Below are 24435 nucleotides of genomic sequence, written 5' to 3' on the forward strand. Positions count from 1 at the left end.
TGTCCCTCTCACTGTCCCTCACACCTGTAATTGTGCTTTGATTTACACGTTGTCAAGTATCCCCTGTGACAACACCTGCTGCCATTAAAGGCCATCAATAAATGTTGGGGTGAAAGGTCATTTAATTTGATTTTTACACCTCACACTTGGTTTTCATTGCAGGGGGTCATATTTTTCCTTCTTTTTATGGGATCTTCATTATTTTGTGTGGAAAAGCGATAAACTGTCACTGACGGAGGGTGTGGGGGTGGTGGTCGATTGGTGGCGGGATTGGCCAACCCAAACAAAACACAACACGGTGGCACGCTGCACCTCTGAACTCTCATTTTGACGTTAAAGAAACAATATGTAACGTTTCTCAGTTGAAGCGATGATAGCTTTGTTATACATTTTGTTGAGTTGTGTTCGTACCAAAAATTTTTCAAACAGCGTTCAAACCCAAAGTAACACATACTTTTATTCAACTGGTCGCCTGTCGCTCCAACTTCCAGGGGAGAGTAAGACGGTGAGGAAGAGAACAAGACGTAACGTGAATAACGCTTTTAATCAAAACCCTGTCCCTGACAATTCCTGCCTGAGTAGGTAGATTTTCATCACCAATGGTGACTGTTCAACAATGAAGCCAACAACTCCTATGATCCCATATTACTTGGTGTGTTTTATACTGATTGACAGACACCCTCACAGCAAAATTACATACCGTGCTTTTAATCAAATGTTAACTGAGAGGAAGGATTTTGATGTTTTCCCAAATCAAAAGCGTTGTTAGCAGGATGGGAAAGTACTTTCCTGAACCATTCAAAAGAGAGACATCACAGCATCACTTTATATATTTCCTATAAGGTCAGATTTCATTTAGCATGTCTTCTGTATTGCCACTTAAGAGCTTCAGGGCGCAGAGGCATTTGTTCTTTATTTTTTATGTCCTTTCCTGTTTAAAACGTCTCGGGGCTTTTGAGTAATGCCGAGGACTACGCTGCCAGCATGACAAGAAGAGGCACGCCAAACGGAAAGGTTCATCACTTACTACAGCTAGTACACAAACACACCCTCCTCTCCCGGTCCCCCATCTGCCGACACCACACTGATAAAGTTACAATAAAGAGATACTGAAACAAAATCAATGGGGACGGAGGAGGGGGGACGGCCCCACGGGTGTGTGCTCCAGGAGAGGAGGAAAACTGTGCTGATGTACGGATGCACAGCACAAACATGCGTCCACACACACACACACACACACACACACACACACACACACACACGCACCTCACGCTCCAACCATCTCTCCACCGGAGCAAGGCCCCGCGGTGCCCCTTGACGCCACGAGCACCCGGAAAATTTAATCTTCCCAAATACTCATCAGGGCTCTCCATCGTCCCGCTGTGACAGCGCCGGGGATAATTAATTATACAATTTCGATGGGAATATCGACTAAACAAACCTATTAATCATAGCAAAAGTCAATAGGCATGGACACATTCAATCATGTCCCGGCCAATGATTACTCCTCTCAAAATACAATAATTATTTTCAAGAGCTGCCTCGAATTAAATTTCTGTCAAGCTGGTACAAGTCTTGCAGTTGATGAAGGATGCAATGGATTTTTTTTTCTCTCCCCTTCCCTAGTGGAAGAGGGTGAGGAGGGACATTTATCCTTTTGGAAAGGTAGTTTGTTTTATAAGGATCATAACATGGTGTGTTTAACTAGACCATGACCATCAGATTATCTCTGATGCCCCCATTATGTCATCCATCTTGTCTGACTTGGTGAGGAGGAGGAGGAGAGGGGGGAGGAGGAGGAGAGGGAGGTGGAAATCAGATCAGGGGGAGCCTCAGCCTCCTACAGCGACTGTTACACAGTCTCTGCACACATCTTATGTCCAATAGTACAGTGTGTAAGGTAAATACCAACCAAGTTCCATCGCTGGTTAAATAGATGAATGATTACCTTTCCTGCTATAACTATCTTTATCACTAAGGGCCTGTTTATATGCTTTCATTAAGGAAAAATCACACAGTCACATTCAATTAGGACAGAGGCTGGGCTGTAGTGTGTGTGTGTGTGTGTAATGTGTAGTGTGTCCCCTCAGAGTTGCCATAGGGAAAAAGTTGTTGGTCTTTGACATGTGGGAGATTAAAAAAACTGTCCTACGTACTAACGTCAAATCTCTGGTTTATTATTATCTTGTTAAATCTGATGAGTTAGCCAGTGTTATTTGTGCTACTGTTTTCTTAGCCTAGCTTCTTCAGTATAGCTTCAGTGTAACGTAGTTTGACTAAGTTACAGATGTGGTGCAGAGACCAAGAAACTTTTCTCAACTAGGTGAGACAGCTGGAGGTAGACTTCATCATTGTGGACATCAATGAATGCCAATTTTGGTAGACATTGTCCAACCCTAGTTATGAGACATGATCTCAGATGATTTCTCCCTCAAAAAAAAAGACATATTCAGTTGCTAGGTCAGACAGACAGGGTGGTGATATCAATCATAAGGTTTTTTTTACTTTATTTTTTTAATGAAATCTTTTAATGTAAGTCATTCTGACTTTCTTTTAGAACTACAGGGGCTGAATTCAGTCCTCAAACAGAAAGCAGAGCAACGCTGAAAAAGAGCATTTTTGTTGAACAAACCTACCCTACATAAATACAGATTAATTGATTGCTTAAGAGCCAGATAGGTTGAGCTTGTCACATAAAAGCACATGAGTTACTGACGCACTGATATGTACACCAAAGTTTTGGACAATCCTATGAACTAAGGGGCCTTGTTGCACCCTTTTCTGTGACTGAAATCTTACTTGTTACAAATTTGATTCAGCCCATTACAGTTGTTGAAAAACATAATCTTAATACATTATAAATAGAAGTGTATGCCATCTAACATACAAACATACCAAAGCATTAAAATCACTAATCTTAGACCATGTTGGATGAAATAAGGAATGTTGAATTAAACTACAATGTAAAGTTGATAAAAAAAAAAATTATATAATCAGAAGTAGAGAAATGAGAGTGTACATGAGAATATAAAGGGCTAGAAAGCAATGAGGTGACTTACTGAGGTCCCATTGTTTTCCCGGAAAACGTCCTGGTTGACATAACTAAAAAGCTTCTTTTCAAGTTGAAGAACAACCTAGATCAGCGACAAGAGAGAAACGGTGCTCTGATTAATAATGTGAACTGCACTTTGTAATTAGTGCACTAATGAACAGCAGTGTGCTGCGATGGCAGACAGCACTGTTAATTCTACACGTCTCACTGAGGCATCACTTAACACCGCATATTAACACAACCTGTAATACCTCAGGTAATGTCCCTTTTCAATACACAGCAGAGAGGCTTCATCATATTCTTATTAAGGTCTGGTCACACTGGTGTTTAAAAATGAGGAATTTTGCAGCCAAATCAATTCAGTTAGACACAATTAACAAAATGAGTGGATCTGCACATGGGGAGAGCTGGATGGTTCAAAATGGAGGAAGATATTGCAGCTTATTAGCGGTGATCAGTCTTGTACATCTACTCTGTTGGAAAATGTACTGGCCCAGAGAAAATAAATAATGTTTATACACTTATGTGACAGGAATAAATGGTGCAAACATCATTCTGGAATATACTGAGCGCACTCATTGTCCATTTAGCGAATGAGCAAAAAGACTTGCAAGATAAAAGCATTGTATTTCCTCCCTATACTAACATTTAATGAATAAAAGTACAAGGAAATGTCAATAAAAATACAAAGAATCTCTGAGAGCCATCGTGACAGATTAGCACTAGTCATAGACAATATGACGTCAGCCATTGGTTTGTGGACTACCGTTTTGAGGCTTCAAGTCAAACAATTGAAGTGATGAAGAAGAAGTGATCATATTTGGACGAGAGAATGGACCTGGGGAGATTATCCTGACTGGATCTGACTGAAAACCCAGGCACTTGCCATGGTAGTGACTTGTCAGTCTTTCTTGACCATTTTACGTTAGATTCAACCATTATTTACTAAATGAATGAATCGTGCTGCATTATAGAAAACTTGAAGCTACTGACCGAGACATTTAATTTGTTTATTCGGAAACTGTTTACTGATGTAATAAATGAGAAGTAGGGTAATGTTCTCATACGCTTACATACAAACAGACCTATTTGTGAAAACACTGGAATCATCAACTGCTGGCCATCAAAAAGACTGCAGTTTTAAGGCACTGCAACTTTGCCACCAGTTTTCAGACCTGAAGGCTACATGAAATAACCGCAAGCAAGAGCGCAATTGTGCCTATAGTTTGTGTAATTATCATGTACACCATATAAGAAATGTACAAAGATGTAGTTTCTCCTCGCTCTTTGTACGCCATCTTTCTCAAATGCCGAGGCATCTGATGACATAAAGAGGTCAGCCGGAGGTGGCTCTCTATTACCGCTAGTTGAAATGGGTAGAGCACCACCTATCATGCCCGGCTATGAAATGCGATGTGACACGAAATTTGATTTTCTCACCGGCATGTATACTTGGACAATTGCAGTTGTCTGATTAAGCAGCATAATTGAACTATAGCTGTAATCTGACTGAGCTGTGTATGTAAATGCACTGCCTGTGTCACCAAGCCTTTTGTTATGCCACTTTGTGGTGTGACTAGGCCTTCAACTGGATCAATTCTTACTGGATTTGACAAAATAGTGTCAGGGATAACAGTATGATTTATATTCAGTCATGTTAATCTATGTTCATTTTAATACGATTCTGAAGAAACATTATTGTGGCAGGCAGAGTTATTGTAGTACAGCTTACCTTTCGGTCATTGTCACTTTCTCGGAATATTAGCTTGTCGACCTCGTTGGTGTCCGCAGCTCGGACTGTCTGCATGGTGGCAGTGGAGCAGAGAGTCTGGAGGGGAGAGAGGAAGAGAGTGAGTGATCTCAAAGACACAGTGAAGGAGAAAATAAAAAAGATGGTCACTTAAATGGGATCCATTTATTTATTTCACTTTGTTACCTAAATGTCCATACGTGACGTAAGTAGAGCAACTGACCACACACACGCACACACACGTCTTACAGTAGTTTATAACATAGCTGATGTACCTACATGCACTACACTGTGCAGCATTTGAATGATTTTTAAAGAACTGTCCCACAAACCACCACCTCACTGTTCCTTCTCTTTATCTGCCTCTATGTACTGACCCCACCGACTGTGTGCATGGTTAAATTCCCCTTTGTGGACTCCTTTAACAATTAGTTAAACATTCGACCATCTGTGTTTGAAGACAGTTGAATGAGGTAATCCCTCAGCCAGTGGTTCCCATACCACACGGCAGAGACTGGCTGACCTGATTGAAATTCAAAGCACAGATTAGATAATCGGGTCAAGCCAATATAGCGAGCAGAAAAAGGCCCTTTAGACTCAAATGTCACAAATCAGTCCTGCTTCGGCCGCGAAGAAACGGCACACCAGATTAGAACAAACACTGTGCCCTGAGAGAAAGTGGAACAACTCTCTGCAGTTGCCCCCCCCCCCCCCGCATCAACCCCATTCCTTCATGCTCTGCCCCCCCTTCCCCAAAAGCAACTTTCTAAAGCCCTAACAAATCGCTCCATCTTTCACTCATTTAGGCCATCCAAATGCAGGGTCAATATGGTCCCCTGGCAGCCAAATGCTAATGCGCTTAAGTGCGCTTAAGCAGCTTTGTGCAATGAATAGGCCAAAGAAGGAGCTAGTGAGAAGGGCAAGAGATACTCTCCCTGTCAAAAAGTCATTGTAGCCACAACTAGCAAAGACAACCGCCATTTTTTGTCATCTTTGATTAGCGCCAGTGGTACTTTCTGTTAAATACAATTCTCTATAACCTTCGGATAAAAATGACAAAAACTACAACCTTTCTCGACAGTCTAATGAGGACTGTGAAATATATACAAAACAAATAGATTTTTCTCAAATGGATTTGAATGTTTGTGGATTCTACAAGGTTATTGTATTTCTTCCAAGTGAAACCCCTTCTGTCATGCGCTTTGCAAATGCAAAAGTCAGTCAAGCATAAATCCCTGGCCACTCCACAGCTACCTCCGAGGCCAGAAGCTCACACTGCTTACTGGCACAAAAAGTACCAATATGTAAAGGACAGAAAATCACCCCTCCATTCATGTTCAAATGATTGTGATAATCCAGTAAGTGGGTCTCGGATCAAAACACTCTCACCCCTGGACATGAATGTGTCCTCTACATTTGGCAGTGGCACACCTGTGTAAGTAAGCACATGCACGTGGATATGAACATAGAGAAGACCCTACACATAGGTGTCTGCTTGGAGAAGAGGGGGATGACATCATTCTAAGTGAGATAATTGAACCACAGGTTTCGTATTCATGTTAGCCAAGAGTGTCCCTGCAAGGAAGGTTCAATTAGAGAAGAGAGACAATTAGCTAATGCTTCTTTTTCTTGTGGGAAAATGTCTTTTCCCAGAACTATTAAAAACTGGACTCCTGGGCAACTTTAACTTTTTAGCTTCAGGGAAACTAATGATCCCACCTGCAGATTTTAAACTTGGCCAAGAGCAAGAGCAAAAACGAAGCTAAAGACACTTTATTTATTCTAAAGGTCCACTGTGTTGGATTTAGGGGGATTTAAGGGCAGATGTATAATATTAACAATTATGTTTTTATTTGTGTATAATCACCTGAAAATAAGAATCACTGTATTAGTCTTATATAATCTGCAGGTCTGGGGTGGGACTTTTGCTGTTTTTCACAGGTTTGCTCCTTTGGCAGCCACCATATTAAGCAAGTAAGGTGAGACAAGGGTGTTGCACTAGTCAATGGCCACATATTGTGTCCATGTTTTAAAAATTCTTAAATCTAATCTTAATGATAAACCATGGGGCAAAAGAAAGCATCAATTGTATTGTGTTGTTAAGATGTAAGATGGTATACAGAAGAAATGAGAGGGAAGTGTGAAGAAAAAGAAGAAAAAAAAGAAAATCTAATGATTCATTGAATTCAAGTATTATCTAAATTGTTGTCTCTCCTGTATTAATGACGTATGAACTGGTGAATATTGTTGTTGTTGTTGCCAGGATAATGTCTCTAAGATCTTTTTTTTTGTGCTGGCTTTCAGGGATTTTGTAGCACTATGATCCAAGCTCCTTTAATGGGCTGATGCCCTGCACAAAGTGTCACTCTGTCTTTTATTATGAATGTTAATTAATATTTACAACACTTCATACTTAAACTACTGTCTGGCCCATTCAAACCTTTTAATGGTTTTAATGAACAGCATAGACTTATTTCTATTTATATTTCAATCAAACTAAAGCTGATGAGCTCATGAGATCACCACTGGTGTGGTCAAAACACTATGTATCCTGGGCAGTACTGCTGCATGGATGCTGACATGGAGGCTGATTGATCTCTTCAGAAGTTCATTGACTGACCAATCAGTGTGTCGGTGCGGTCGGAGCAGGCTGATTGCACCCGATTGATCACAGCTCTCCTACTGTCATCCTTCATGGAAAAACACCCCAGTCATCCAACACACACAGAGCCTCAGTCATTCCAGCAGCTCTGCCATAAGATCTGCCCTGCAAACACCGGGATGGGGTAAATGAGAACCCCATGCTGTCACTTAAACCATATCAGTGCGGTGATGTCTCCTTCTCTCTGCCAGCAGAGCCCAGGTGCTTGTGAGGAATCTCTGAACAGATCTCTCCCTTCAAAGCTCCGTCCTCCTAAGCACATTAAACATACACACGCTCTCACTGGCGAACCTAAATGATATTACCATAATTCGTTTGGTTGCAATTGGCTCATTATTGAATACATGACAATTAGTGTGAGCGAGGGAGAGAGGAAACAAGGCAATGGGAAAATGGTGACAGACAGCTGTGAGAAGAAGCAGCTGTAGTCCAGTAGGTATCTCTTCACTCCTCTGAGCTCTTTAACCACTACTGCAAAGTGACTTGGCATCACATCTCTGCATTATGGGTCACAGGTCAATGCTGAGTGTTTGTAGAGGGCCAGAGGCCTGGGGGCTGGGACGAGGGGTTGCCGAGGAAGGCGCTGCCTTTGTGCATCAATGGAGGATAATCTCATGACTGTCGAAGGAGGAAGCGGCTGTTTAAAGGAGCTCTCTATTCCAGCTGCTCTCCTTAGAAGAGAGGTTAAAGCAATCTGTCCCACTTCAAAGACCAAAGACACACACACATTCAGGCCTTCTGTCTCTGGTCCTGCCAACAGATGGAGGCCATCCACTGTGCCCAACTTAAACACTGAGAAACCCACACACAGCACCATGGCATTCCCGACAATGCATGTCACACATAAGAGGAAGAATAATGGGAAATACACACAGTAAAAAAAACATTATATTTAAAAGATCAACAAAAACTAAACCCGAAAAAACCTTCTCTGCAGGTTCTTTGTGAAAACTTTCATCTTTATCTACATTTCCTTGACCAAACACAAAGATGATTAAAAGATGAAAAGGATGTTAAACTTGAAATGTGAGGCTGGCCTTATTCTACATTTTTCTTATCCTCAATAAATTCCATGAAAAAAAAAAAAAAAAAAAACTCACACAAATCTGTCAACAATTTCTTTAACTCTCCGACCCTCTCTGTGGCACTCGGCCATAAGTCCACTGGTTTCTACTGTAGATGCAAATATTTAGGATCAGGTCACACATATATAGTGTATCTTAATTAGAAAAAAGGCTAAGTTCATAAAATAACTGGGCACTGCAGTTCTTGGCAAAGGTTACTGAAACATGAGTAAGAGGTGAAATTCTGTGTACTATTTACAGCAAATAATTAATACACAGTGGTGATTAATTACAGCAGTTGGATGGTTCATGTGGGACTGACTCACACTCAAACTAAAGTGTGTTCATGGTAAGAAGGCACATGTCACCAGTGCAACAGTGTGGCTCATTGATTGGCTTTTAATAGTTTGTGGACAACAATGGAGTTCTCTGAAACAGAGGTCTATCAAGAAATACTTAGTAGGACACTTATAAGAATTATTTGTATACTTGTGACCATTTATTTCAGTGTACTATACATTATTTTATCATAGCGGAAGGTTAAGGACACTTAGGCATGGGCAACTCCAGCCATTGGAACCATGAACCACATCTGAGGTCCTGTTTAACTCAAAGTGAAAATAGCTACTGTTTAACTCAACATTATGCAGAATATATTGATTGCCGCATTTTTAGCTAGAGAATAATGACACCATATGTGTTTAGATTTGTTCGTGGACACTGTCACTATAATTTTGTCAGAATCACAATCTGCCAAACAAGTAGCAGAGACCTGTGACATAACAGTGTACCAGCCAATGTCGATTCATCCTCAGTCTGGGGTTTATATTTCTCCCTCCTTCACCCCAATCACATACGATGATTCACACTGTTCAATAAACTGTCATTCCACCAATATAATAATCCACCGAGTGCATTTATAGCTGAGTGATTAAACCTCAATTAGGTAGAGAGAGTATGAGAGTGTGTGCAGAGGGAGGCAAAGGATGAGTGGACAATGAGCTAACTATTCATTCTTCATTACCAGAGGCAGAGGACAGGGGCTCCCCTTTGTGTCAGCAGGGGCAGTGGCATTGTCAGAATGTGCCATTATTTTCCCGCTGCCACACAAAGCTGGCTTGCCAGCTGAGTTAAGGTGTGCCAGCAGGGCTGGCAGGTTCAGTGTGAATTGCTTAGCACTGATCACTTTTCTTCCGTTCGCCACCGTTCATCACGCCCATCCCACATGCATGATGGCGACATCTGCCTGCGCTGGATAAAAGGGGGCATCCGATGTGGGCAACAACAAATTCGGCCTCCGGCTTTCCTGCCAGCTATTACACAGGAAAGCCAGTAAATCAGCTGTGACCCTCCCCACCCAATCTGACTGGACACAAGCCAGAGTTGTCCACTCCTCTCTCCCTGTGGCTGGCTAATTTAATGCCTCCAAACACTGTGGATTCATCATTGACACACACGGCAGGACGGGGATTCAACATGGACGGGAGGTGAGAGTGGACACATTATCAGCCACAAAGTTAGCCTGTGTGTGACCCACTGGTCAGCAACTGACCCTAGTAAACCTGGCCTGTGTCACCCCTAACAGCAACCTACACACACACCCAACCGTCACCCCTTCCCATGAACTCGTCAAGCTGTGTGAGAGTTGACACTAAGGGCTGACGGTAGTATGTGCTTCATAGGGGGTCTCCCCATCTGCCACGCCCTTGCCAAAAAATGAGGTTGGAGAGGTAAGAGGGCGTGCAAGGTAGTGATAATGTGCCCTATTTATCTTGTGCATTATAACATCTGGGAAACTTCTCTAAAAACAATGGCGCGCATTGAGGGCTGCCATTCTGGCTTCACCTTCACAAACTGCCCAAAAGCATTTGTCCCCTCGGAATGGATAATGGACAGGCCACAAATCATTCAGGACAACAGGACAGAGGGGTGTGTGTGTGTGTGTGTGTGAGAGAGAGAAAGAAACTGAATGTATGTGTATGTTTTGTGTGAGTGTGAGAGTGTGTGTGTGTGTGTGTGTGTGTGTGTGTGTTCCCCCCTGGTATTTAACTTCTCTGCTGGCCCATTCTGCATGGCCCCGCAGGACAAATTGCCCTGCATGGTTGTCTTTGAGAGGCAGTGCAGCGCGCAGAGAAAGGGACAGGGCTGAAACACAGGGAACAGGCCTATAAAAATTCATCACTTTGACCTCGGCGACCTCCCACTACTGGGGGGTTGCACACACAAACACACGCACACACACAAGCACGTACTAGCTCACCCACCCAAACTCACAGTCAGAGCGGGTAGCAAATATTTTTAAGTGATCTCCAGACATTCTCAGTAAAGATTCATACTTACAGAAACAGTAACTTAAACAAGCGGAGCCACAGAAATGCACTAAGCCTCCTGATCTCTCCGTCTCTTTCTCTCACACATGCACACTCGCAGACACAATGGAAATGGAAAAGCCTTCCACACAGGAAAAGGCCACCAGATGCTTCATTGTGACTGTGTCTCTGTGTAAAGTAGTGGCAGTAAAAGGAGGGTGGGTTTCTCCTGAGGCGTATTAGTCCCACTAAGAGGAGGACATTGTCTCAGGCTGGGCTCTTGACACATTACTGCCACCTGTACAAAGAAAACCTAATGAGAGATTTAATCGGAGAAACCTCCCCTGCCACTTTTAGTCAGCACTTTGAAACCAACCGCGGCAGATGTCCGCAAGACTGTTTAACGTACCGGCTTCTCCTAACCTCTCAATAAGGCCGCGCATGCTTAAATCGCTCAATAGCCATCTTAATGTGGCATTCATTTGAATGTTGTTAGCTGCATCCAAATGGAGGCTTTGTGGTGTGAAGGAGCAGCCAGCAGTGCTACAGCCATTCATGGTGTTTTTTCCGGACCTAAAAAGAGCATTTATCCTGTTAATGAGAAAACAAATTCACATCCAACCGTGAAGAAATCATTGTAGCACATTTAAACATGGCCAACAGATGAGCTATTGATACAGAGTATAAACACTTGCTAAGCACCTGAAAACACTGCACTCTCATTTAATTTACCCATCCTACCGCAGCTCGGGCTGGGAATCAATTACAGGAAACAGGCAGTGAGGTAATTTGTCGTTGCTGAGTCAATTACAGAATATCGAAGACCCAATCAGTGATTGGTGATTAGTGATGGCCCAATAGGAATGCGGAGTCTGTGGAGTTCATTACTCTGGTATTCGATAAAGCCTGGTTAGCATTAAGACTGACCAGACTGTTTGCAACGGAGATTCTTTCACGTTTGTCTGAGCTTCAACCAATAACACTGACACTTCATTTAACCAGGTTAGTTCCAAGTAAGACCTTGCCAAGAATGGCAGTAGCTCATACTTTTAATGGAAAATGAACACAAATTTGAGAGATGATCAATTAAAGCATATGCACAAAGACAACCTGGACTCTGTGGACTGCACAATATCTTTCTGTGGTATATTATCCTAAATTGAAGATCAGTCTACATTGTCCCATCTGTTAACTCAGAAAAACTACAGCTTGTATTCCCTTACCAATAATAAATCACAAACTTTTAATAGAACAAAGATTGTGACTTCCATATTTTAAGTTTAAAAGAGCAGATAGGTAAATAGAAAGTTGGCCAAGAGTGGCATTGTACAGGAGTATTATAAGAGTTATTGTCTTCTTTGCAGCAACAGCTGAGGTACCACTGCAGTTGATGGCTTTTTCAGGCAGGCAGGTGACCAGCCATCTCCCTCCCAGTGCACACTGCGAGGAAAGCCCTAGTGAGGCACAAAACCCTCCTCGCACACAAAGAACATTGATTCATTTGGAGCACCACCCTTTAATTTGTTTGCACCATTTCATCTAAATGATGTGCTTGTCCGCTGGGGTGAGGGAGAGAGGTGTAATTCAGCCAAAGGAAAGGGGAAGAGGAAGGTACAGAAGGGGGAGGAGGGTCTTGAAACCCCACCGCAGGGCGCTAGGCAACCATCTAGTGGGTGGGCTTTGTGATACATTTTACCAATTTTTCATGCCCATCCCTCTTGATGTGACCCCACTCAGGGCCTTTTATGCCCCTGACAGCTCTGCGCAGGAAAACATGCTGCCGCTCTGATAGCATGAAATCGGGAACAAAGACCCCCTGGGAGAGGAGAAGGGGGCCACCGAGGCACGCTGTGCTCCGGTCCCGCCTGGCTCTGGACACAAACAGATGTTAGGCCAGCCCCGGCTCTCTCTACCCCCTGAAAGAGGAGGCCCTGTCGGAGAAATGGGCCTGAAATGCATTGTTTCGGGCCTCCTCTAAGACAAAAACTGGAGCCACTCCTTCTGAAAGGGCCCGGCAATATGGCCGTCACAGATAAATCACACAAGGGGAGTGAGAGAAAGGCCCATGAATTCTCAATGTGGCCCTTAATGGGCCCTCTTAAATATGATGGGATATTTGTGTGTGGATGTGAATGGAGCCCGGCGACTTTTAATGTCAGAGGGTAGAGTTGTTTAAAAGCCCATGGTGCCAACACTGGGTTTACAGCTGTGTTACAACGAGTCATTCTGTTTGAACATGACTATGCTGCTGACAGTAATGATTCACACTGGGAAACCTGTGAGCCAAGTAGTTTAAATTAATCAGAGTAATTGGACTGGCTTCCTTAAAGCAACAATATATAATTTTTTTACCTTAAAATAACAGTGTCAATATTCTGATAGTACAGTGTTTTGTAAAGGGGTGAATGGTGTCTCTGTCTCAGCCACTCTTCCCCAATCACTTGTTTCTGCACTATGGAACTTCAGATAATTGCATACATTTATTAAAATACTGTACTTCAGTGAAATGTTCTGATATTTTACTTTAGTTTTTTCATCTTATGCTACCTTCCACTCTCCACTCAAGCTTTATAAGCAAAAGCTGCAACATTAAAAATGCAATTTTTTCAAATCTGTCCAGATTTTGAATGTAACTCCACCAATAAAGTGGGGCAGAATATCACCAGGGAAAATGACAGCTGCTGCTCACTTGAACAATACTCTTAGCTGTAGCCATCTTTGGTTGCAGCTTGCTTCCATTCGCTAATTAGCTGTTAGCTTTGGAGTAAATAGCCCTCTTTACAGTTAATTATGTTAGTTCAGTTTTTGTTGTTTCTGGCTATATCACATTGACCGTATAAAGTGATGAACACATTAATGTATTCATAATTGCAGTCTAATAATATAATACACACTGAATGAAATAAAAAAGAAATGGACCATTCTGTGCAATGATGGCTGCTACTTTTGGCACATAAAGTACATATAGTTCATACTTTTGTACTTTTACTATTATTATACCAGTACTTCTACACTGGCATTGCAACTTTTACTTGGGAAAAAGATCTGAATCCAACTACCACCACTGACAGCGGCTGACTTGTTGAGCAGGCAGTGAAGCCGTGTGCAGCCAAAGAGACTGTCTCTTTGCATATGCATTACAAACAATTATAATGATTAAATGCTGGAAATAGCAATGAAGACTGAGTGTGTGTGTATGTGTGTCTGAGAGCAACCCCCAAATACAACATGTGTTATCTTGACAACCACTCCATCCCTCAGAGAGAGCGAGAGAGAGAGAGAGAGAGAGAGAGAGAGAGAGAGAGAGAGAGAGAGAGAGAGAGAGAGAGAGAGAGAGAGAGAGAAACAATTATTGTGCTCTGTTCCACAAAGACTGAGAACTGCATTAGCCAAAAATAGACTGACATCATACAAGTTGGACACTATGTACCAGGCACAAAGAGGTCCCTATCTGTCACAGTTTATGCTACATTTCATCTGGACTAAATAATAGCATCACTGTTAGCTGCTGCTGTTCCTCCTTGTGATTTCAAAAGGTGGGGGGACAACAGAAGACAAAACAAACCATCAATAAAGCGAGAGATAAAGAAAGACTGGAAGCCAAAGTTGATTATTCATGATTTATAGAGCGATTGCACTGTTTAGAAAAAGTGCTGGATTAAATAAAAAAGCCATAGATTGAGTATTGAGTCCATTTGAATTGGCAGACTGATCAGATTATTGACTAATTAGATTGAGATTATTTATACTGCTTGCATAATCTTGACAACCGCATCATAGTAACTGAAATGCAAGACATTGAGAGACTTATCTTGACCATTTGACATGTAAATAGTTGAAATAACATTATCATAAGACATTTCACATACACATTGTCTGGTGTCCTTACAGAGATAAAGGGCTTGGGGATATTTTAAGAGCAGGACCTCAGAACATGTCTTCACAATTTTCGTCTATCTTGCAGCACACTGTGAGGTTCTGGCTAATATATTGCACATGATGTGGAGGGCTTTTGGCAGAAATGTTTTCCTAGTTTTCTATGGCTATTAATTGATAAACTGATCAAGCAGGAAATTATTTGGCTACGAATTTGATAATTAATCATTTTAGTCATTTTCCAAGCAAAAGTGTTGAACATTTGCTACTTCCAACTCTTAAATTAAGGATTTGCTGCTTTTCTTTGTCATTTAGAATAATAAATGAAAAGACTTTTTTGGTTGGGCAAAACAAGCAATTCGAAGACGTCCCTTTGGACCCTGGGAAACTGTGACTAGCATTTTTCACATCCGTTTTTTGACATTGTTTGGACTAAACAATTAATCATGAAGATAATCAGCAAATTAATGAATAACGAAAATATAATAATCATTAGTTGCAGCCCTGCTGTCGGGAAAAACAAGCAATTTACAGATTCTGACATTTGTATAAACCGGATGATCACTGGAGAAAACAATTAGCAGATTAATTGATTATAAAAATATTATTACTTTAATTTGATGACATATGCTGCGGAATAGCAGGAGAATATTTTTGATACGAAAAGTATGAGAGGATATGAATTTGCAAAATAAAGAAGAGAGGAAGTCTCTGAAGTGTTTCGAGGGAAAGAAAGAATGGAGAAATGACCAGACAAATTGAAAGGAGGAGATTGATAACTAAAAGCATGAGTGAGTAAACATGTTTGTGAGAATGAGGGAAACAGACAGCTGCAATTAACTGATAGGCTGTCTGCTATTTAGTTTAATGGCAACTATTCATAATTGCCCATCAGTCCCTTTGAACAATGTTTCATGAATAAAGAAGTGAAAATTATTGATTCTAGCTTCTTAAATATGAAGACATTTGAGGATGTCATCTTGGCCTTTGGGAAAGTCTTATCAACATTTGTTACTATCTTAAATTCATAGACAACTAATGAATTATTTGAGAAAATAATCGACAGACTAATCGACAATGAAGATAATCATTTAAAGCAGCCAGAGGGGGAACTACAGGAAAAATTATTGGTCTTTGTGTTGTATTATTCAAAATAATCTTTATTTAGCGAATTACAGACTTGGCTTTCAGTAGAATTACACAACCCAAAAATCAAAAAAGCTTTATACAAAAGCATCCAATGCATCCATAATAGCATGGCTGAGAAGTTTCTGTTGGATGTATCAGACACACTGCAAGAAATATCTGTCAAGCAGCTGGTTAACTGACTATTTCCTCCACTGTCAAACCTTCATAAAAATCTATTAAATTATTGTGGGAGGCGGAGTGCACCAGATTCAGAGTATAAACATCAGCTCCAGCTGGAGAGGACAGCAGTCGCGACTGATTTAGGGGTAACTCAGGTTACATCCCTGACCGGGACCAACCCCAGGGGCCTACAAGGCAACGTGCCCTCCCAAGGCCCTGTTAGTGCCAGGCTCTGCGCTCATCCTTGGCTTGGTTTGTCACGCCATCCCACCGTTGGCATGGTGTTCCCAGCTGCCAGTCACTGTGCCCTCCCCCCTCCAAGTACACAATGGCAATAGCATGGCTGGCGCCGGGCTCAAACGGCCTGTTGTTAATGAGCAGGACCAACAGAAGCCACTGCTTGTTCTTCATTTGCCAGCGTTTTAATTATATGGACAGCGCTCCCATCAAAGCTGCATCGCTCAAGTTACGCCCTCATAGCTGAACTCTTTTTTCCTCTGTGTCTTCAGCGTTGTATTCATTAGCATCGAAAGCAAACAGAGTAGAGAGAGAGAGAGAGGTGCTGTTGTCTAGAGAGAATAGTCTCCCTCTATATCCAGATGGGTTATCTGTGATATAATGGGTCCTCATTGTGATAGATTGGACTCTTCTCACCAGATGATATGCCTTTATTGTATTGTTGGAAACATTTCTATTGCAAGCTTCACCTGTGTGGCCATAAACAGGTGTGGGTCAAATATAAAACTCTGTTTTAACTTGCATGGCATGTAGTAAATAGGTGGGGTTTACTGCATCAGGACAATTAAGACAGTGTCAGGTGGGCTGTCTTTCACGGAAAAGTATATTGATTTAGTAACTTCCTGCAACCCATATAGAGGATTTGTCAATACAATTTGTCAGAGTCATACAACAGTCAAACACAACTCTCCGATGCCTCCTCTCAGTAAACAGAGTCTCGCTAATACTCCAGATTTGACAATAAATGAAGTAAAGAAGAAGAAGAGAAGACTGTTATAACACACTGCTGAAGAGTTATGATATACAACTGTCACATTTGTTATAATAAGCTTCCCTTTTTAGTCAGAATCTGAAATTAAGTACACAAGGGCTGGTGTGTGTGTGTGTGTGTGTGTGTGTGTGTGTGTGTGTGTGTGTGTGTGTGTGTGTGTGTGTGTGTGTGTGTGTGTGTGTGCATCTGAGACTCTGGGTTTAAATGCATGACTATATCTGGGAAACTGAAGGCAGCCAAGGAGGGTCGTAGTCCCTAGTGTCAGGGGTTCCACAGAACAGAGGCCCAATCAGTGCTGGCCCGCTGGTTAATGGATGGATGGCCCCCAAAATTAATTAGCCTGACTAATGTAGTGTACACTTAATTACACCGGCCGCCTTTTGATTTATTGCTGGCCAGATACACACATGCTAGTCAAAGTCGGGCTAAAAAGGGAAAATTGTTTAGCTTTCACTGGTGCATTTCATTTACCAAGACGAGGTTCAGCAGTGAGGACAATGGCCATCAACTATGTAATGAACTCTTGTTGGTTTCAGCTCGCGGGCCTGTAGACTGCAGGTAACATACAGACAACATATTTAGAGTTTTATTCCACTTACTTAAATTATGACAACTTGGGGGCCCTGCCCTTCCATATCTCAGATGTTGAATCCTAACTAAAACTGTAAATTGATTCTTGAATCCACACTGGTATTTGATGTTAAATTTTTGAACAGGTTACATTGATGTTAGTGTTCATATTGTTCCCCACCTTCCTTGTAGTTGCAATGCTGCCATTTTTTGCACTTTGAATTTCAGATGGGCTCTAAGCTATCTAACTATCAGACCAACTTAGACTTTGTAATGTGGGAAATTTTTCAGTTAGGATGGTTCTGTAATAGCTAAATTCCTAAATGTCATCCTAAACTCAGATATTTCAGACATTGGACGCCTCTGTAATGGGACCCCTGCAATATAAATATTACAGTATTCATAAAAATGTTAGTATATTCTGGTGCTCCAGAGTAGTTTGTCACTTGAGTCTGCCTGGGATTCTTTAACACTTTTTCAGATGTGATTCAATGCAATGATATTTCTTTGAAAATTGTAGCGTCTATAAATAGTTGCTCCAAACATAGCAAAGCAGTCATCCCTGACTGTTATGTATGAAGTCTCGCACAGACATGCAGCAATAGACACAAATAAAAAAAAAGCTGGCAGTCATGACAGAATTTATCTTTTAATGTCCTTCTATCTATGTAGTCACGGTTGTGTGCATTGAGTAACTCCACAGTGTGCAGAATGAATGATCCATCATGCTGGCCTGTCATTACTGAGCATTTTACAGCATTCATTAGGAGTGGGGCTAGTCTAGGGCCCCACCTTTAATTTCATGCTGCTCAAGCGGAGAAAGGACACAGGACAAAGGGAGGAAGATTGATGCCTGGTTCCGGCCCTCTGCACTTCCTGCAGACACAGACAGGGGGCGCTGATGCAAACAGCTCTCCAGTCAGTGAGAGGCCAGCTAGCCTAATGAAATCTGTCCATAGCAGCAGATCAGGCCCAATTAAAAACAGCCCCACACCATGTCACAGGGACAGTAGATCAAGTCAGCAATTAACCTTCCTGCTGGCCTCTATCAATCCTTAAATTGGAGCAGGCCGGCCAGAAGCACACAATCTCTGCAGATATTAAATTTACATTCTATTAAGTTTAATTAGGAGGGATTTTAAATATACTAGGAGTCCAGGCACGGAGCCCTGAGCCTGTCATCGACACTGCTGATTCATGGCCACCGGCCACCTCGAGGGACATAGACACACTCTTGCTGCTTTACACCTAATAACACCTTCTGACTAAACATGGAACCAAAAATCCTGCGTTTGCTGCAGGTATGAGTGGGTCTACAAGGGCTATGTGACCTGGCATCATGACTCGGCTTCCCAACCTGGGAGCTGGCACTGCTCAGCCTTGGTCTAAATGGTTGAACATGGCTTTCCATATAAAATTTTTTTACAAAGTTATTATAGACTTATTATTGTAATCTAACCTTATCATGATACGTATTGACAGCGACTTGTGTTATATGTTGAACTATTCTTAAATAACTTGTCTTATCCTTCAGGAGTTCTGACCATCGCTGTCTAACTCGTGCTTGCAGCCACTGTGATTCTCACCACTTACATATACCTGCACCAGTGTTGTCTGCAGTAAATATGTCTGGCTCTCAAGTCCTAAGGAAAGATATAGATTGAGCAGAATGGAAATAGGTGAGTAAGAAAGACCAACTAAGATTCAACGTCTTCATGTTGATTGAGGCATATAGCTTACTGGAAGGAAATAGATCTGAATGTGTGACTGAGGTCAATAATAACCATCTCTCAACATTATGCATTAAATTTCACAAATACTGCTACCTGCAGTGTCCACCTTTATTTCAAAATTTGCCACGAACATTTGTGATAAGACCTGTGGAATCCCAACCTACTTCCAGCATTTCAGAGAACTGTTCCTGAACTGGTAAATGGGGCCACAGTTCATTCTATGCTGGTAGGCTGGATCTTGTATTATTGTATTGTAGTACTGGGCCAGTTCTGGTTTATTCATTTGGCTCTTGGTGGACATCTGGCCATGCTATGGTCCGTTTGTGGCTCAGATCACCAAAGGACCATCATTCCACGCAATATGTGGGCCGGATGAGGGAGTGTGGTACAATTTTGATATCCGGAATTCTTCTTCACTGTAGACTTCTCATAAAGCATTAACAGTGTGTAACGTGAAGGTGAAGGAACTGTAATTTCACTGATAAATCCGACTGAGTCTATTGAAACTGAACTATGCCAAAAGGTTGATTTGGGATACCAACTGTTTAACAGAGGTCAGAGGCCCACCTGAGAAAGTGTTGGGGTCTCTTTTCTTGCAATAGGTTATGCTGGATTTTTAGTCAGTTAATGACCACTTCTCGAATGTGGCTTGAACATGAGAGCCTCATAAGGGATTCAAAGAAATCAGAGCAGCTGATCAACAACTGGAGTGTGAAGTGTCCGCTTCGCCAGACCAAATCTTCAAAACCATTCCTTGGTGGTTTCCTGTTTTATCATCACCGATGCAAAGCATGATCAGACCCATGGGAGAGGAGGGAGATGGTTGGTGAGGATTGGACCACCTCCAGGCTGCTCAGCCCTAGCATTAGTCTCCACGTGGCTGTGTCCTTTGTCTGCCAGTCAAAGGGTTGCTGAATGGGGGTCAATTGAAACCAATTCCCTCTGTCGGACACAATTAATGGGGTTGCCCGGACCGGGCAGAAGGGGGGCTGCAGCGGGCCTTTGGTTACTGATCCTGCTGCGCAAGCATGCCAAGAATTTGCCACCTGGAATTTGCCCTGTGACAATAACAAACCCACCCCCTTCCAAACCCACCTCCTTTTCTGTACACACATGGATACATCCTAAAATAACCCCCCCCCCACACACACACACACACAAGGCAGGATGGCTGACAGGGGAGTGTCTAGTGGTTGTCCACAGTCTAGTCACCCACAATGGAGCAGAGACAGAGAAGAAGAGGGAAGTGGTGTAGTGTGCAGCTGGGGAGAAATTTACTGGAGTATTTTCTGATCCAATGACTCCCAAAGTGAGGCCTAGTGACCCCCCTGGGTGCTCCCTGGTGTTCAACAAATCAAAAGGCAAGCAGTTTCATTTTGTGATAATTTTGTCCACTCAATGCAGCAAAAATATATATTCATCTGCAGTTTTTGGGGCCATTTCTCATCGATTTAAAGTGGGGAGAAAAGAGTGAGAAAGCAAAAAATGAGACTCAGATGGTGAGAATAAGAGCCGGCCGCTCTGTGTCTGAATCAGTCTTCAGATAAGTATGGACAATCGATCCACCACCAGCCCATCTACAATTAAGCACTCCGCTGGATGTGCACTAATTGTCCTGTTGACATTAATTGTCATTAAAGGGCTTAAAACGGCCGCCCGGCTGTGAGTTATACCCTGTGCTAAGGTTGCAAGCCATTTGTTTATTGGTGATATCACAGCTCTCCCTGCCACTAACGCACAGGTCACTGTTAAATCAGACAGGTTGACCACTGTGCGGGATGGCTTTATATGGGGCAGTCCTGCCCCTCTAACGACGCACTTCACGCTGATGACATCATCAGCCTTTTCTATTGTGCCCATTAAATTCTCGGTATGTTTGAGGACCTCTCATTAAGCTGAAGGGAAAATGTCGAGGTGTGTGTGGTGTGTGATTGTGTGGTTTTTACCACAGCACACAGCTCTAACTTCCTTGGGGGGGGGATCTAAAAGGTCCCCCTGCATTGCTGCCACACCCCTCTAAATGGGGTGAATCAATCTGATTCATTTAGCCTAACAAATTGGTTTGAGTGAGTGTATTTGTATGTGTGTGTATTCGCTCTGGATGCGAATGTGTATGTGAATGGGGGCCAAGGTGCATAAGAAAAGAGCAGTGTGGAGGAGAGAGGGGGCAGAGATGGACACACAGCAATGTGGGCCTAACACATCCCTGGAAAAGGGGTCGTGACCCCTACTGCACTTAAACAGCATTTCAGAGTGGTAGAGACATGGAGAGGGTGAGTGCTTACCTACCACAGAGCAGCACGGACATGACAGGAAACATGAGGAGAGAGTTATCTAGATTAGCTATAGAGGATAAACACTGAAATCATCTCATCTGACTTTGCTTGAGTGGATGTTTGCAGATTAATGCATCCATGTTGCCTGCCGGTGTGAGACTTGAAAATTGCTGCTGATTCTTCTTCTTTTACTTCCATTCTACAAAATTGTGGAGGCAAATATTGTGTGTTCACTCAACTACATTTATTTGATACCTTGAGTTACTAGTTACTTTGCAAAATTGGGTGCTGTGTCAGAGCCAACGTAATGCATTTTAAAATGTACTTTTTATCAGTAATTTATTTATTTATTAACACTTATTATGATTCAAATGCTGCATATATCAGGTCGACTTATAGTATGCATCATACACATACATGTAAATATATGTATAATTGACTTTAACTTATACTTTAAGACTTTTGCTGTTTTACCAATAATATATTATTTTTACCCTTAACATTTTAAGTACACTGGTTGCAACTTTACAAACAATTTCTTAAGTTCCAATGTTTAACAGTCAAATGACTAGCTACTTAATTTTAACCTACTATAAATTCACAATGTATTGATGATGATGTTTATCAAAGTGTTATCACATTTTTTTAAACAAATAGTAATGTCTACAACACTGTGCGTTTTATCGCAGCAATGGTGAGCAGAAAAAAAACAGCTGATCATTGACTAAAAATCACATTGGTGACCTAAATGTGTGTCAGGTGGCATTCAATTGCATAACAGTTGACTTCTGAATAGCCTCAGTGTTCACTCATCTGCTGATCTACTTGGATTTATTATCTCCAAAGCAACACATGCTCACATGATCAGGCGGTTAATGTGACCTAATTACAGAGCCAAAATGAAATGTACTGCATAAACTTTGAGGCAATCAATCAACGATCCTGATAGATTGCTGATTCCACTGGGGGGTGATTCACTGCCCCCCTAGTGGCTGCATTATTAAACTACAAAAGGTGTGTCTTGTGCGCCACACAGAGTGAAGTCCTTCCTAAGTCATTTGGGCAAAACCCGTCTATTCAGAAAGCCTTCCCTCCTCTTCCCTTCTCCCCTGAATGGGCTTCTGGTCAGAAAGGACAATGCCCACACCTTGAACAGGCCCACTGATTCGAGGGCCATTGTGCCGGATGGGAGGGAGAGCATCGGCCAACAAGTGGCTCTCCCACTCTGTTATCACAGGACACCACTGTCTGCGGTGGGCCTTTATGACTTGTTATGCCACTAAGCCCCCCATCTCCTCATGGAGGACGCTGAATGAGTGCACTACCTTGGCTCTCGCTGGCCTCATTTACACCAAGAAAAGGAGAGGAGGAGGAGGAGGAAGAAAGAAGGGAGGGAGGGAGAAGGAGAGGAAGGGGGAGAGAAAGAGCAGTGAATGGCACCATAACATAACAATGCACTTGGAGGCTTGGTTGGCAAACACAGCTGGGCCAGCAACAGTGAAGCGTTTAATGAGTCATAACTCTGAAGAGACAGTGGGCTACTAAAACCACTTTTACTAGATTGCAGTCTCTCTCTAATACACACAAACACACTCACACTTTATATTACTCTGATAATGTTTAACCACATATGTTTATAGTTTATCAGCATACAGTTGTGAACAAATTTCACACAGATAATCAATACAATTAGCCTTCCTCTATTATTTCATCAGGTGTAAGGCAAAAACACTCACCTCAATAACCTGCTTCGAGTCCAACCTGAAGTTGAAGTCCCCAAAGACAAAATAGGGCAACCTCTCAAACCGCTGGTCGGTGATCCTGAAAAACATGACGACAACTTGTAAGCGGAAACGTTTCAAACACAATCAAAGCCTCTCTGGCAGCTTAAAATGTGATTTTCAGTATGGTGCCAAATTCTAAACATGCATTTTAAATAAAGAAAATTCATGATTGGTTGTTATATGTCATACAACATGGATAACAAATTGTGTCAGGTGTGCTTTGAAAACAGGAAAAGAAGGTAATCCTGGCATTTACAATATATAAGAAAATGTGTAAAATGAGGAAGGAAATATCAAAAGCCTTTATTAGTGGCTTTAGTAGTAAAACTTGTTATATAAGGGAAATGATTAAAAAGGTAACATGTTTGACCACAATGTCTTCTACAGGGTCCCAAACATGATTATAATCTACCTTTTTTAAATGATTTAGCCAGTATAATACAGGATTTTTAATACTTCCCTCCTCATTTGACACATTTTCTTGTTTTGAATGCCTTGATTGACTCTGGTTTTTGAAACACATTTCATATAATACAAAAAAGATCCTGAAAACCACAATCTTGATGAACATGATGATCACTGACTCTCAGAAACTTTTCAGTCTGTCACTTGATGAGTCCCCTGACCTCAGGGTGTTTAGTTCATGAAGGCCATAGCACCATCTGGTGGTCTCAACACTTTGATGGGAACATTTTCACCTTTACAGAGCAGGGGCAGTAACTGTTTTGCTAAACGTTTAAAAGTATTTTGTGTGGTCCGACACCATTCTTTTGGTCCGGTTTTACAGCAGTTATGATTTATCACAGAGCACACAGGGTTCAAATGTAAGGATAGGTCAGATAGATTTAAATTATAGAAACACGGAGTCTGAAATTCACATACTGTTTCAATGATGATACAATTAAAAAAAGACTGTCAAGGGTAGTAGTCTCAGCAGGATAATATATAGGACAATATACTGTATTTCATACCTATACCATATTATACCTGCACAAAGGTTGGTTCATCCTCTGGGACTTGTCTGCTCTGCGTGTTTCTCAAT

At 41.9% G+C, this 24435-nt stretch overlaps 1 protein-coding gene across 3 annotated transcripts in view; it reads right to left on the minus strand.

Moving 5' to 3' along the window:
- Nucleotides 1-24435, minus strand: part of LOC119033931 (inositol polyphosphate-5-phosphatase A) — a 145606-nt gene that overhangs the window by 18813 nt on the left and 102358 nt on the right. For all 3 annotated transcript variants that reach the window (XM_037124548.1, XM_037124549.1, XM_037124550.1), the window contains exons 9-11: nucleotides 23346-23430; nucleotides 4785-4880; nucleotides 3060-3134 (exon numbers count right to left, since the gene is read on the minus strand). In XM_037124548.1, the coding sequence (XP_036980443.1) occupies nucleotides 3060-3134; nucleotides 4785-4880; nucleotides 23346-23430 (256 nt within the window). The remainder of the gene's footprint in view (nucleotides 1-3059; nucleotides 3135-4784; nucleotides 4881-23345; nucleotides 23431-24435) is intronic.

The sequence above is a fragment of the Acanthopagrus latus genome, chromosome 15 (genome assembly GCF_904848185.1).
Source record: "Acanthopagrus latus isolate v.2019 chromosome 15, fAcaLat1.1, whole genome shotgun sequence".
Lineage (NCBI taxonomy): Eukaryota > Metazoa > Chordata > Actinopteri > Spariformes > Sparidae > Acanthopagrus > Acanthopagrus latus.